Source organism: Oncorhynchus keta, chromosome 29 (assembly GCF_023373465.1).
Source record: "Oncorhynchus keta strain PuntledgeMale-10-30-2019 chromosome 29, Oket_V2, whole genome shotgun sequence".
NCBI lineage: Eukaryota > Metazoa > Chordata > Actinopteri > Salmoniformes > Salmonidae > Oncorhynchus > Oncorhynchus keta.
Genome location: NC_068449.1, coordinates 29,797,452 through 29,811,179, shown reverse-complemented (window position 1 = coordinate 29,811,179; position 13,728 = coordinate 29,797,452). Strand labels below are relative to the sequence as shown.

At 50.2% G+C, this 13,728-nt stretch overlaps 1 protein-coding gene across 3 annotated transcripts in view; it reads left to right on the top strand.

Moving 5' to 3' along the window:
• The window catches only part of ttc7b (tetratricopeptide repeat domain 7B), a 64,196-nt gene that overhangs the window by 16,726 nt on the left and 33,742 nt on the right, over positions 1-13,728 (top strand). For all 3 annotated transcript variants that reach the window (XM_035743228.2, XM_035743227.2, XM_052486411.1), the window contains exons 5-8: positions 313-434; positions 11,019-11,097; positions 11,221-11,399; positions 13,178-13,241. In XM_035743228.2, the coding sequence (XP_035599121.1) occupies positions 313-434; positions 11,019-11,097; positions 11,221-11,399; positions 13,178-13,241 (444 nt within the window). The remainder of the gene's footprint in view (positions 1-312; positions 435-11,018; positions 11,098-11,220; positions 11,400-13,177; positions 13,242-13,728) is intronic.

Below are 13,728 nucleotides of genomic sequence, written 5' to 3'. Positions count from 1 at the left end.
AGGAGAGGGATGGTGAGAAGAGAGGAGCAGCCAAGGTTCTTCAATCTGCCCACTCTCCTCTCCTCTTCTCTCTTTCCTTCTAGTCCTATTATTACCTCATGTTGTCTTGGTTGTGTTTTCTTATCTCTCTGATTGGAGCGTTGCAGGCTGATTTTATGTATTGTGTATACAGTGTGATAATCTATTGTTGATGCCCAGTGTGAACACTCGGCTGACTTTGTTCTCTGCGTCTTCAAGCGTTCACAGCAGACTGTTCCTAGACCAGTGTGTTGCCTGTGCTGTGTGTTCTCAGGTCTGTTTTGTGTGTTTCAGGCCCTCAGTGCGGGGATGCAGAACCGCAGTCCAAAGCCAGGCCCAGTGGCACAGGAACAGGAGCTGGGATACTTCCTGGAGACTGGACTTCAGAGGGCACATGTCATCCACTTTAAAAACGGGTAGGAGAGAGCGTGTGTTGTGTCTGAGAGAGACAGTGGGTGTGTTTGTGGGCGTGTTTGTGGGCATGTGTGTGGAATACACCTACATCTAGGCTGGTAATAATCATCACTAACCCACTGTGTGTGTTGCTGCTCCACTGTCACTCTTCCCTCTCTGCTCCACACTCTTTCATCCAATCCAAGGGTCCATTTGTCTCAGGACAGATGGTAGGTATTCCTCCACTCCTCTCTGCCCCTCAGCCCCCATAGAGATGAATGCCCTTGTAGTACCATAGAGACTCAGGTTGACTTGCAGCTCAAAGCCAAAATGCTAAGCCTCAAGCCTGCCTGAAGAAGAGTGATTGGACTCAGCAGGCTCAATGGCTTGAACATGGGATTTGAGACAGGGTCCATAGCTGCTGTGGTTTGATCTAGTTAGCCATAGTTTGGTACCTGCCGGTTAGCTTCCCTGTAGGTTAGAGAAGTAGTGTGTGTGACTATCTAGATCTTATGATATGAAAGTGTGCTGGCTGCGTGCGCGTGCTGGCTGGCTGCGTGCACGTGCTGGCTGGCTGAGTGCGCGTGCTGGCTGGCTGAGTGCGCGTGCTGGCTGGCTGAGTGCGCGTGCTGGCTGGCTGAGTGCGCGTGCTGGCTGGCTGAGTGCGCGTGCTGGCTGGCTGAGTGCGCGTGCTGGCTGGCTGAGTGCGCGTGCTGGCTGGCTGAGTGCGCGTGCTGGCTGGCTGAGTGCGCGTGCTGGCTGGCTGAGTGCGCGTGCTGGCTGGCTGAGTGCGCGTGCTGGCTGGCTGAGTGCGCGTGCTGGCTGGCTGAGTGCGCGTGCTGGCTGGCTGAGTGCGCGTGCTGGCTGGCTGAGTGCGCGTGCTGGCTGGCTGAGTGCGCGTGCTGGCTGGCTGAGTGCGCGTGCTGGCTGGCTGAGTGCGCGTGCTGGCTGGCTGAGTGCGCGTGCTGGCTGGCTGAGTGCGCGTGCTGGCTGGCTGAGTGCGCGTGCTGGCTGGCTGAGTGCGCGTGCTGGCTGGCTGAGTGCGCGTGCTGGCTGGCTGGCTGGCTGGCTGGCTGAGTGCTGGCTGGCTGGCTGGCTGAGTGCGCGTGCTGGCTGGCTGGCTGGCTGAGTGCGCGTGCTGGCTGGCTGGCTGAGTGCGCGTGCTGGCTGGCTGGCTGAGTGCGCGTGCTGGCTGGCTGGCTGAGTGCGCGTGCTGGCTGGCTGGCTGGCTGAGTGCGCGTGCTGGCTGGCTGGCTGAGTGCGCGCTGGCTGGCTGGCTGGCTGAGTGCGCGTGCTGGCTGGCTGGCTGAGTGCGCGTGCTGGCTGGCTGGCTGGCTGGCTGAGTGCGCGTGCTGGCTGGCTGGCTGGCTGAGTGCGCGTGCTGGCTGGCTGGCTGAGTGCGCGTGCTGGCTGGCTGGCTGAGTGCGCGTGCTGGCTGCTGGCTGAGTGCGTGCTGGCTGGCTGGCGTGCTGGCTGGCTGGCTGAGTGCTGCTGGCTGGCTGGCTGGCTGAGTGCGCGTGCTGGCTGGCTGGCTGGCTGAGTGCGCGTGCTGGCTGGCTGGAGTGCGCGTGCTGGCTGGCTGGCTGGCTGCTGGCTGCTGGCTGGCTGAGTGCGCGTGTGCTGGCTGGCTGGCTGGCTGGCTGGCTGGTGCGCTGAGTGCGCTGGCTGGCTGGCTGGCTGAGTGCGCGTGCTGGCTGGCTGGCTGGCTGAGTGGCTGGCTGGCTGGCTGGGACTGATTGGGCGTGCTGGCTGGCTGGCTGGCTGAGTGCGCGTGCTGGCTTGCTGGCTGGCTGAGTGCGCGTGCTGGCTGGCTGGCTGGCTGAGTGCGCGTGCTGGCTGGCTGGCTGGCTGGCTGAGTGCGCGTGCTGGCTGGCTGGCTGGCTGAGTGCGCGTGCTGGCTGGCTGGCTGGCTGAGTGCGCGTGCTGGCTGGCTGGCTGAGTGCGCGTGCTGGCTGGCTGGCTGAGTGCGCGTGCTGGCTGGCTGGCTGAGTGCGCGTGCTGGTGCTGGCTGGCTGCGCGTGCTGGCTGGCTGGCTGGCTGGCTGTGTGCGCGCTGGTGTGCTGGCTGGTGAGTGCGCGTGCTGGCTGGCTGGCTGTGAGTGAGTGCTGAGTGAGTGAGTGAGTGAGTGTGCTGAGTGCGTGTGCTGGCTGGCTGGCTGGCTGGCTGAGTGCGCGTGCTGGCTGGCTGGCTGGCTGAGTGCGCGTGCTGGCTGGCTGGCTGGCTGCGTGGCGTGCTGGCTGGCTGGCTGGTGGCTGAGTGCGCGTGCTGGCTGGCTGGCTGGCTGGCTGGAGTGCGCGTGCTGGCTGGCTGGCTGGCTGGCTGCTGGCTGGCTGGCTGGCTGGCGGGCTGGCTGGCTGGCTGGCTGAGTGCGCGTGCTGGCTGGCTGGCTGGCTGGCTGGCGTGCGCTGGCTGGCTGGCTGGCTGAGTGCGCGTGCTGGCTGGCTGGCTGAGTGTGCTGGCTGGCTGGCTGAGTGCGCGTGCTGGCTGGCTGGCTGGCTGAGTGCGTGCGTGCTGGCTGGCTGGCTGGCTGGCTGAGTGCGCGTGCTGGCTGGCTGGCTGGCTGGCTGAGTGCGCGCTGGCTGGCTGGCTGGCTGGCTGGCTGCGTGCTGGCTGGCTGGCTGGCTGAGTGCGCGTGCTGGCTGGCTGGCTGGCTGACTGATTGGGCGTGCTGGCTGGCTGGCTGGCTGAGTGCGCGTGCTGCTTGGCTGGCTGGCTGAGTGCGCGTGCTGGCTGGCTGGCTGGCTGGCTGCTGGCTGAGTGCTGCGTGCTGGCTGGCTGGCTGGGTGTGTGCGCGTGCTGGCTGGCTGGCTGAGTGCGCGTGCTGGCTGGCTGGCTGAGTGCGCGTGCTGGCTGGCTGGCTGGCTGAGTGCGCGTGCTGGCTGGCTGTGCGCGTGTGTGCTCGTGCTGGCTGTGTGTGTGTGTGTGTTGGCTGAGTGTGCGCGCGTGTGCTGTGAGTGAGTGAGTGAGTGAGTGAGTGAGTGAGTGAGTGAGTGAGTGAGTGAGTGAGTGAGTGAGTGCGTGTGCTGGCTGGCTGGCTGGCTGGCTGGCTGGCTGTGTGTGCGTGTGCTGGCTTTGTTTCAATCAGACCTGAAGGTGGATGATGACCTCTTCCTTTTCGTAGCTCCGCCCCCATACTGACGACATGACCTCCACTATCCCAGCATGCTTAGAGCTCAATGGCCAAGAGCCTATAGGGTTCTGGTTGAAAGTAATGCACTTTAAAGAGATAATTGTGCAATTTAGAATGCACACCATTATCAACCCTTTTCTTAATCGCTCTTTTTGCTATTGCCAATTCCCATACATTAATTATTTATCTCTCATGGAAGTTATGCGGAACTTGATCTTCTCATTTTAATACAGCTACATATTAAATTCTCCTCAAGCAACCATTTGGACTGGTTGGTTCTCCTGGGAGGACCCATCCTTACCACAGTCTGCCTGGGAAACACTGGCTGTGTCCCAAAGGGCACATTATACCCGCTATAGTGCACTACTTTTGATGAGGGCCCATAGGGCTCTGGTCCAAATGTAGTGCACTACTGTATATAGGGAATAGGGTGCCATTTGGTACACAGACACTGTTCTAGAGCAAGGTCGATTTTTCCCAAGGAAAATAGAGAGAACTGTTTCCCACTTCAAAGCACGAGAGAAGAGATAAAAAGAAAAGGCTGCTGCTGAAGCTAATAGTTAATAGATGATGCAACACAGTGTCTCTTTCATGTTGAAAGCTACATATCTTCACCTACACTCAGCCTCCCCCTCCACACAGCTCTCTCCCTCTCTCACTCTCACTAATGAAACAACTTGGGACACACACACTGGTATAGTGGTATAAAGACATATACACTACATAAAAACACCCTACGTACAAATCTCTCACACAGTCCACACACAGTTCCCACATTATTTCAAGTGGGAAGGTGCTTTTCCTATCCTCGAGAATGCCAACGCTAAAAAGGAAACGTCTTCAGTAAATAGCCAGCTGCGTACATGGCTAATGTGTAGGCTGAGAGTAGCGGTAATTTTCTGTGGCTAAAGGTGTCTGCTAAGCTCATGAATAATGCAGCAGCGTTCCTGCCTGTGAATCTCGTGCTGCTCTCTCTGCTCGTAGAGTTTGTCGGATCGGAATGGTAAAATAAATGTGTTGTAGTTCATGAGGAGGAGGCATTTGTGACTGGGCATGGACCAAGCCAATTCTTCAAACTATGCCTTTTTAGTAATATGCATTTATTGAAGTGTCATGTTAAATAGAACAGATTGTCTTGTTGTGAAATCTGATGCATCTTGTCCTTGGTCAGGGAGTGATTTCTGATTTCCAACGGGGAAAGGTTTGATTGGTTGGATAAGAGTTTGTCTAGCGTACAAATGAACCAACTGGATGGATGCAAGGGGTGAGTCCCAGATGGTACCCTATATAGTGAAGAGGCCTGTGGGCCCTGGTCAAAATTTGTGCACTACATGGGGAATAGGTTGCTATTTGGGATGAATACTTGGTCTGTGCTTCCTCACTTCTTATTATCAAATCAAGCCACACACGCATTCCTTCCTGCCTATCTCCTTACTGTCAGTGCTACATTGATTTGAGTTGATTTATGAAAATGAGGCCTGACAGCAAATACGAATTAAGCATGTGATGATGCCCTCATTTACAAACCCATACGCACCACCACGTTACACACAACACACACACAAGCCACCAATGATTCTGATGTACTCCCATGTAATGAACAGCTGGGCCAAGCTGACCAATGAAAGACTGCAAAACCTACCCACCACATTAACACACACTATAAGAAATTGCCTAGTTTACTCATGCCACACACACACACACACACACACACACAAAGACGATCAACCAAAACCAAAGCTAGCTTAGCGGCTGTACATGACCCCTTCAGAAGTGTACATTGGGGTTCTAGTGTGAGCGGTGGTCAAGCTATCGGTTAGCTCTACAGAGATGTGACAGTCAGTAAGTGATGCTGACACTTTGCTCTCTCTTTCCCAGCATCACCCCCTGTTCACCACACATTTAGATGGAGCTATTTATTCAGCATTTTTCTGCTTCGATTTGCGTTTCCACCTCCGTAGCCTGGGGCTGTATACCGTTTTCTGCCCCTCTCTTCTATTTGGTCATTGGGACAGGGAGATGGGGGAGGAGAGGAGCCGCTTGGAGCTCTCTCGTCTGGTGTTACCGGGCAGTTTAGCACTCTGATCTGAACCCTAGTCAGCAGCTCTCCAAAGTTACAGTGTGACTCATCAACAACATGCTCACGGGCACATAAGATACTTTCTTGCGTTACGCACATAAACACCATCCCATGATGGTGTGATGCAGTCAGAGAATGCATGTGAAAGGTGTGTGTGTGTTGTCAGTTCAGCGGGTGAGTGTTAGCTGAGTAGGTGTGTCAGTATTGCTGTGTGTCTGATCCATAGAGAAGTGTTGAGCCAGGGTATTGACACCTACCATCAACTGACTCCCTCAGCTCAGTGACACACACACTGATGTGGGCATATTCACAGTATTTATAGGAAATCTTTAGATTTTTTTTTTTATTGCTTGTTTGTACAGGTCTATAATTCTGAGAACAGAGATTTTCTCAGAATAATCTATTTTCTGCTTGGTCTGTATCCGACAGGGGTACAATATGTATCCACACGATCACCACTATATATCATCTATCTACTATCACCACTATAAACTCAGCAAAAAAAAGAAACTGTCAACTGCGTTTATTTTCAGCATACTTAAATATTTGTATGAACATAACAAGATTCAACAACTGAGACATAAACTGAACAAGTTCCACAGACATGTGACTAACAGAAATGGAATCATGTGTCCCTTACCAAAGGGGGGTCAAAATCAAAAGTAACAGTCACTATCTGGTGTGAATTTCCTCCTCATGGACTGTACCAGATTTTCCAGTTCTTGCTGTGAGATGTTACCCCACTCTCCCACCAAGGCACCTGCAAGTTCCCAGACATTTCTTCGGGGAATGGCCCTAGCCCTCACCCTCCGATCCAACAGGTCCCAGACGTGCTCAATAGGATTGAGATCCGGGCTCTTTGCTGGCCATAGCAGAACACTGACATTCCTGTCATTCAGGAAATCACAGACAGAACGAGCAGTATGGCTGGTGGCATTGTCATGCTGGAGGGTCATGTCAAGATGAGCCTGCAGGAAGGGTACCACATGAGGGAGGAGGATGTCTTCCCTGTAACGCACAGAATGGAGATTACCTGCAATGACAACAAGCTCAGTCCGATGATGTTGTGACACACCGCCCCAGACCATGACGGACCCTCCACCTCCAAATCGATCTCCTCCAGAGTATAGGCCTCGGTGTAACGCTCATTCCTTCAACGATAAACACGAATCCGACCATCACCCCTGGTGAGACAAAACCACGACTCGTCAGTGAAGAGCCCTTTTTGCCAGTCCTGTCTGGTCCAGCGACAGTGGGTTTGTGCCCTTAGGTGACGTTGTTGCCGGTGATGTCTGGTGAGGACCTGCCTTACAACAGGCCTAAAAGCCCTCAGTCCAGCCTCTCTCAGCCTATTGCGGACAGTCTGAGCACTGATGGAGGGATTGTGCGTTCCTGGTGTAACTCGGGGAGTTGTTGTTGCCATACTGTACCTGTGGTGTGATGTTCGCATGTACCGATCCTGTGCAGGTGTTGTCACTGCGAGGACGATCAGCTGTCCGTCCTGACTCCCTGTAGTGCTGTATTAGGCATCTCACAGTACGGACATTGCAATTTATTGCCCTGGTCACATCTGCAGTCCTCATGTCTCCCTCCAGCATGCCTAAGGCACATTCGCGCAGATGAGCAGGGACCCTGGGCATTTTTCTTTTGGTGTCTTTCAGAGTCAGTAGAAAGGCCTCTTTAGTGTCCGAACGACCGTTCCACAGGTTCATGTTCATTAATTGTTTATGGTTTAGTGTTGAAACCCTTTACAATGAAGATCTGTGAAGTTATTTGGATTTTTACGAATTATCTTTGAAAGACAGGGTCCTGAAAAATATGTTTCTTTTTTTGCAGAGTTTACTATCGCCACTGTGTAGCATCTGTGTCTACTATCGCCACTGTGTAGCATCTGTGTCTACTATCGCCACTGTGTAGCATCTGTGTCTACTATCGCCACTGTGTAGCATCTGTGTCTACTATCGCCACTGTGTAGCATCTGTGTCTACTATCGCCACTGTGTAGCATCTGTGTCTACTATCGCCACTGTGTAGCATCTGTGTCTACTATCGCCACTATACAGTACCAGTCAAAGGTTTGGACACCTACTTATTCAAGTTTTTTTATATATATTTTTTTTTAACTATTTTATACATTGTAGAACAATAGTGAAGACATCAAAACTATGAAATAACACATGGGATCATGTAACCAAAAAAGTGTTACAAAATCCAAATACATTTTGGATTCTTCAAAGTAGCCACCCTTTGCCTTGATGACAGTTTTGCACACTCTTGGCATTCTCTCAACCAGCTTCATGAGGAATGTTTTTCTAATTCGCCATCACGGTTGACAACTCCATTGTGTCCTCCTCCCAGAGCGCTAAGAACCTTGGCGTGATCCTGGACAACACCCTGTCGTTCTCAACTAACATCAAGGCGGTGGCCCGTTCCTGTAGGTTCATGCTCTACAACATCCGCAGAGTACGACCCTGCCTCACACAGGAAGCGGCGCAGGTCCTAATCCAGGCACTTGTCATCTCCCGTCTGGATTACTGCAACTCGCTGTTGGCTGGGCTCCCTGCCTGTGCCATTAAACCCCTACAACTCATCCAGAACGCCGCAGCCCGTCTGGTGTTCAACCTTCCCAAGTTCTCTCACGTCACCCCGCTCCTCCGCTCTCTCCACTGGCTTCCAGTTGAAGCTCGCATCCGCTACAAGACCATGGTGCTTGCCTACGGAGCTGTGAGGGGAACGGCACCTCAGTACCTCCAGGCTCTGATCAGGCCCTACACCCAAACAAGGGCACTGCGTTCATCCACCTCTGGCCTGCTCGCCTCCCTACCACTGAGGAAGTACAGTTCCCGCTCAGCCCAGTCAAAACTGTTCGCTGCTCTGGCTCCCCAATGGTGGAACACACTCCCTCACGACGCCAGGACAGCGGAGTCAATCACCACCTTCCGGAGACACCTGAAACCCCACCTCTTTAAGGAATACCTAGGATAGGATAAAGTAATCCTTCTCACCCCCCCCTAAAAGATTTAGATGCACTATTGTAAAGTGGCTGTTCCACTGGATGTCATAAGGTGAATGCACCAATTTGTAAGTCGCTCTGGATAAGAGCGTCTGCTAAATGACTTAAATGTAATGTAAATGTAATGATCTTGAAGGAGTTCCCACATATGCTGAGCACTTTTCCTTCACTCTGCGGTCCAACTCATCCCATATCATCTCAATTGGGTTGAGGTCGGGTGATTTTGGAGGCCAGGTCATCTGATGCAGCACTCCATCACTCTCCTTGGTCAAATGGCCCTTACACAGCCTGGAGGTGTGTTGGGTCATTGTCCTGTTGAAAAACAAAGGATAGTCCCACTAAGCGCAAACCAGATATTATGGTGTATTGCTGAAGGATGCTGTGGTAGCCATGCTGGTTAAGTGTGTCTTGAATTCTAAATAAATCACACACAGTGTCAAAGGCAAAGCACCATCACACCACCACCTCCATGCTTCATGGTGGGAACCACACATGAGGAGCTCATCCGTTCACCTACTCTGCGTCTCACAAAGACACGGCGGTTGGAACCAAATGTCTCAAATTTGGACTCATCCGACCAAAGGATGGATTTCCACCGGTCTAATATCCATTGCCATTTCTTGGACCAAGCAAGTCTCTTCTTATTATTGGTGTTCTTTAGTAGTGGTTTATTTGCAGAATTTCAACCATGAAGGCCTGATTCACGCAGTCTCATCTGAACAGTTGATGTTGAGATGTGTCTGTTACTTGAACTCTGTGAAGCATTTATTTGGAATGCAATTTCTGAGGTTTGTAACTATTTGTAGCTCCCTCCAGTAACCACGAGCACAACCGTTACTTGATTTGAACTTATTCTGTAGTTTTAGTCAGAATTGTCTCATTCCGTTGTCACGGACCGGCTCGAAGCCCGTAACAAAAAGGCAGACAACGTGGAGATAAGGAATAGCAAAATATATTTATTAATTAAGGTAACTGATGTACTAATAAACAATAGTGTGTCTGCGTGGAGAGAGTCTCCCAATGAATGTGAAAGAGGTCTATTTATCCTGGGACACACCCGGGCCCAGGTGTTTCCCATGTCCCTCCTGGCTCCGCCCACCGGCATCCTAATAAGGAAATGAGCAAAGCGAGAGAATACGGCAGACCGAGTCAGAGGTTCGTCACACCGTGAGAACTATAACGTAAATGAAAATACAGTTAAGCACACTCGTACAACTTTCTTGTCTTACGAGTGACTTATTAGCTTGATATAACTCTGAAGTGCTAACATACATAAACAGTTTAACTGGAGCTATAACAGTATCAGATTAAACGCATGAATAAAGGAAAAATACCTAATTTGCTGCTTATTACAGAAGGGATGAAATCAAAACTTAACACTTATTATTCCTGGCATGAATTCACGCTTCATCCTTAGTTATTATAACGTTTACCATCCTAACATACACACTTTAGCCTTTACGAAATACACCCGAAGACATGAAAACTTGGCTAACGCAGCGCCGGATTGCCTTCACTCCGAAGGTGTGTTGCTACGATAATGATCCCCATTTACAACAGTTATTAGCCACGTAGTTCGGCTTGTCTTATCATTTCCCCCACATAGCGAACACGTGAACAATTCAAACAAAAAACACAACGACATAGACTTGCAGGTTAATTGTCAGTTACACTAATGAACTTATCCTCTGCAGCAGAAGTAACTCTGGGTCTTCCTTTTCTGTGGCGGTCCTCATGAGAGCCAGTTTCATCATAGCGCTTGATGATTTTTGCGACTGCACTTGAAGGAACTTTCTTGAAATGTTCTGCATTTGCTGATCTTCATGTTTTAAAGTAATGACGGACTGTCGGTTCTCTTTGCTTATTTGTGCTGTTTTTTTTACATAATATGGACTTGGTCTTTTACCAAAAAGGGCTATCTTCTGTATACCACCCCTACCTTGTCACAACACAACTGATTGGCTCAAACGCATTATGAATTAAAGAAATTACACCAATTAACATTTAACAAGGCACACCTGTTAATTCAAACGAATTCCAGGTGACTACCTCATGAAGCTGGTTGAGAGAATGCCAAGCTTGTGCAAAGCTGTCAAGGCACAGGGTGGCAACTTTGAAGAACCTAATTTATAAACTATATTTTGATTTGTTCAATACTTTTTCTGGTTACCACATGTATCCATGTGTGTTATTTCATAGTTTTGATGTCTTCACTATTATTATACCATGTAGAAAATAGTAAAAATAAAGAAAAACCCCTTGAATGAGTAGGTGTGTCCTACATTTTTGACTGGTACTGTATATAATCTGTGGACTCAGATTTCCAGAACATTCCTCCATACTTTAGAGACAGATCATAAACTTAAGATATTTTTGTTGCCACAGTAACCTGACCCGGGGAGTGGGCCGCTTCCGGGAGATCCTCCGAGCTGTAGAGACCAGGACCACACAGAACTTACGAATGGTGGGTCCTAGTGTGTGTGTGTGTGTGTGTGTGTGTGTGAGAAAGAGTGTGTGTGCTTGCCTGCACGTGCACCCATGTGCTGTAACACTATATATGTGTGTGTGTTCTGTTTCCCTTTTGTAGACCATAGCGCGACAGCTAGCAGAGATCCTGCTGAGGGGGATGTGTGAGCAGAGCTACTGGAGTCCTCTGGAGGACCCTCCCAGCCAGTCCCCCCTGGATGACCCCCTACTACGCCAGGGAGCACCCTACACCAAGGACTACGCACTCAGCCGCCGGCCACGTGTCTACTCCGGAGAGAAGTATGGACCAACCTCTTTCTGTCTACTGGCTCTCTCTCTTCTCCCTCTCGCTCTGCCGGTCTTTTTCACTATTGTGTTGCATTAAAAAGTCCTGTCCAGATCATAATACTAGCCTGTGTACAGATAACACAATCCATGTGCCAATTCAAATCCAATTTAATTTTTCAGATTTTATGCACCAAATAGAACATGTGAAATGCTTACTTTCAAGTCCTTAACCAACAATGCACTTCAAGAAATAGATGTAAGAAAATATTTACTAAATTAACTAAAGTATAAAAGATAACACAATAAAATAACAATAACGAGACTATATACAGGGGGTACCGGTACTGAGTCGATGTGCGGGGGTACAGGTTAGTCGAGGTAATTTGTACATGTAGGCAGGGGTGAAGAGACTGCAAAGATAACCAACAGCGAGTAGCAGCAGTGTAAATACAAAGTGGAGATGTCAATGTAAATAGTCCAGGTGGCCATTTGATTAATTGTTCAGCAGTCTTATGGCTTGAGGATAGAAGCTGTTAAGGAGCGTTTTGGTCCTAGACTTGGCGCTCCGGTACCGCTTGCCGTGTGGTAGCAGAGAGAACAGTGTATGACTTGGGTGACTGGAGTCTTTGACAATTTTTTGGGGCCTTCCTCTGACACAGCCTAGTATTTAGGTCCTGGATGGCAGGATGGTTGGCCAAAGTGATGTATTGGTCCGTACACATTACCCTCTGTAGCGCCTTATGGTCGGATGCCGAGCAGTTGCCATATCAGGTGGTGATGCAACCGGCCAGGATGCCCTCGATGACTCAGCTGTAGAACCTTTTGAGGATCGGGGCACCCATGACAAATATTTTCAGTCTCCTGAGGGGGAAAAGGTGTTGTCTTGGTGTGTTTGGACCATGATAGTTTGTTGGTGATGTGGACACCAAGGAACTTGAAACTCTCGACCTGCTCCACTGCAGCCCCGTCGATGTTAATGGGGGCGTGTTCGGCCATCCTTTTCCTGTAGTCCACGATCAGCTCCTTTGTCTTGCTCACATTGAGGGAGAGGTTGTTGTCCTGGCACCTCACTGCCAGTTATCTGACCTCTCTATAGGCGGTCTCGTTGTTGTAGGTGATCAGGCCTACCACTGTTGTGTCGTCAGCAAATTTAATGATGGTGTTGGAGTCATGCCTGGCCACAGTCGTGGGTTAACAGGGAGTACAGGAGGGGACTGAGAACCCACCCCTGAGGGGCCCAGTGCTGAGGATCAGCGTGGCAGGTGTGTTGTTGCCTAGCCATACCACCTGGGGTCAGCCCATCAAGAAGTCCTGGATCCAGTTGCAGAGGGAGGTGTTTAGTCCCAGGGTCCTAAGCTTAGTGATGAGCTTTGTGGCCACTATGGTGTTGAATGCTACGGGGCGGTAGTCATTTAGCCAGGTTACCTTTGCTTTCTTGGGCACAGGGAATATGGTGGTCTGCTTGAAACCTGTCGGTATTACTGACTCGGTTAGGAAGAGGTTGTGTGTATCTACATTGGCAAAATGTGACACTCCTAGGCAGTTTACCTACACATGAAAACCCCATGTTACGCTGGCTTGTGAACCAAGCTGAGCTGACAGTGGTGGTTTTCAGGCACTCTCTCTACAATCGGTTGCTAACTTTCTCTCCCTCTTTCTATTTCCCTCTTTCCTCTTTTTCTCCCTCTGTTCACCCTCCTCACTGTCTTTGTCTCCTCTCTCTGTCTCTCTTACTCTGTCTCTCTTACTATCTTTGCTTCCTCCCACCCGCTCTCTTTCCCTCCCCTCAGTCTGTTTTGTCCACAGGAAAACACAGAAGAGGCCCTGCTCCTGTTGCTGATCAGTGAATCTATGGTAAGACACACACACACACACACACACACAGGTATTTTATCCCTCTATCCTGGCAGTTTGATTAATCTTTCAGATCACGCACCTTTTCAACAATAACAACCAAAATCCCTTTGTTCAAATGTTAATGCATTCAAAGTGAATTTATTTTTTCTCTCAGTCACCAACTGTTTCATTCAGTAGAGTTTCCCCATCACACTCCCAAAGCAAAGCAAGGCAAAGCAATGCATTGAAGTCCATGTTTGGAAGGCCTACTTTTTGAAAAATCTTTCTTTCCTTTGGTCCATTAGTTAAATGGGTGTTAGATTTCCATGCTGTTAGTTTTTCCCTTCTAATGGGTGCTTTTAAAATCAGGGGCCCCAATCATCCTGTTTTCTGCCCAGTCAAACACAACACTTGTCTTTCAACTCTTCTCCTCACCACACACACACCACATGTTTTACTATCCTTGTGGGGACCTAAAATTGATTTCCATTCAAAATCCTATTTT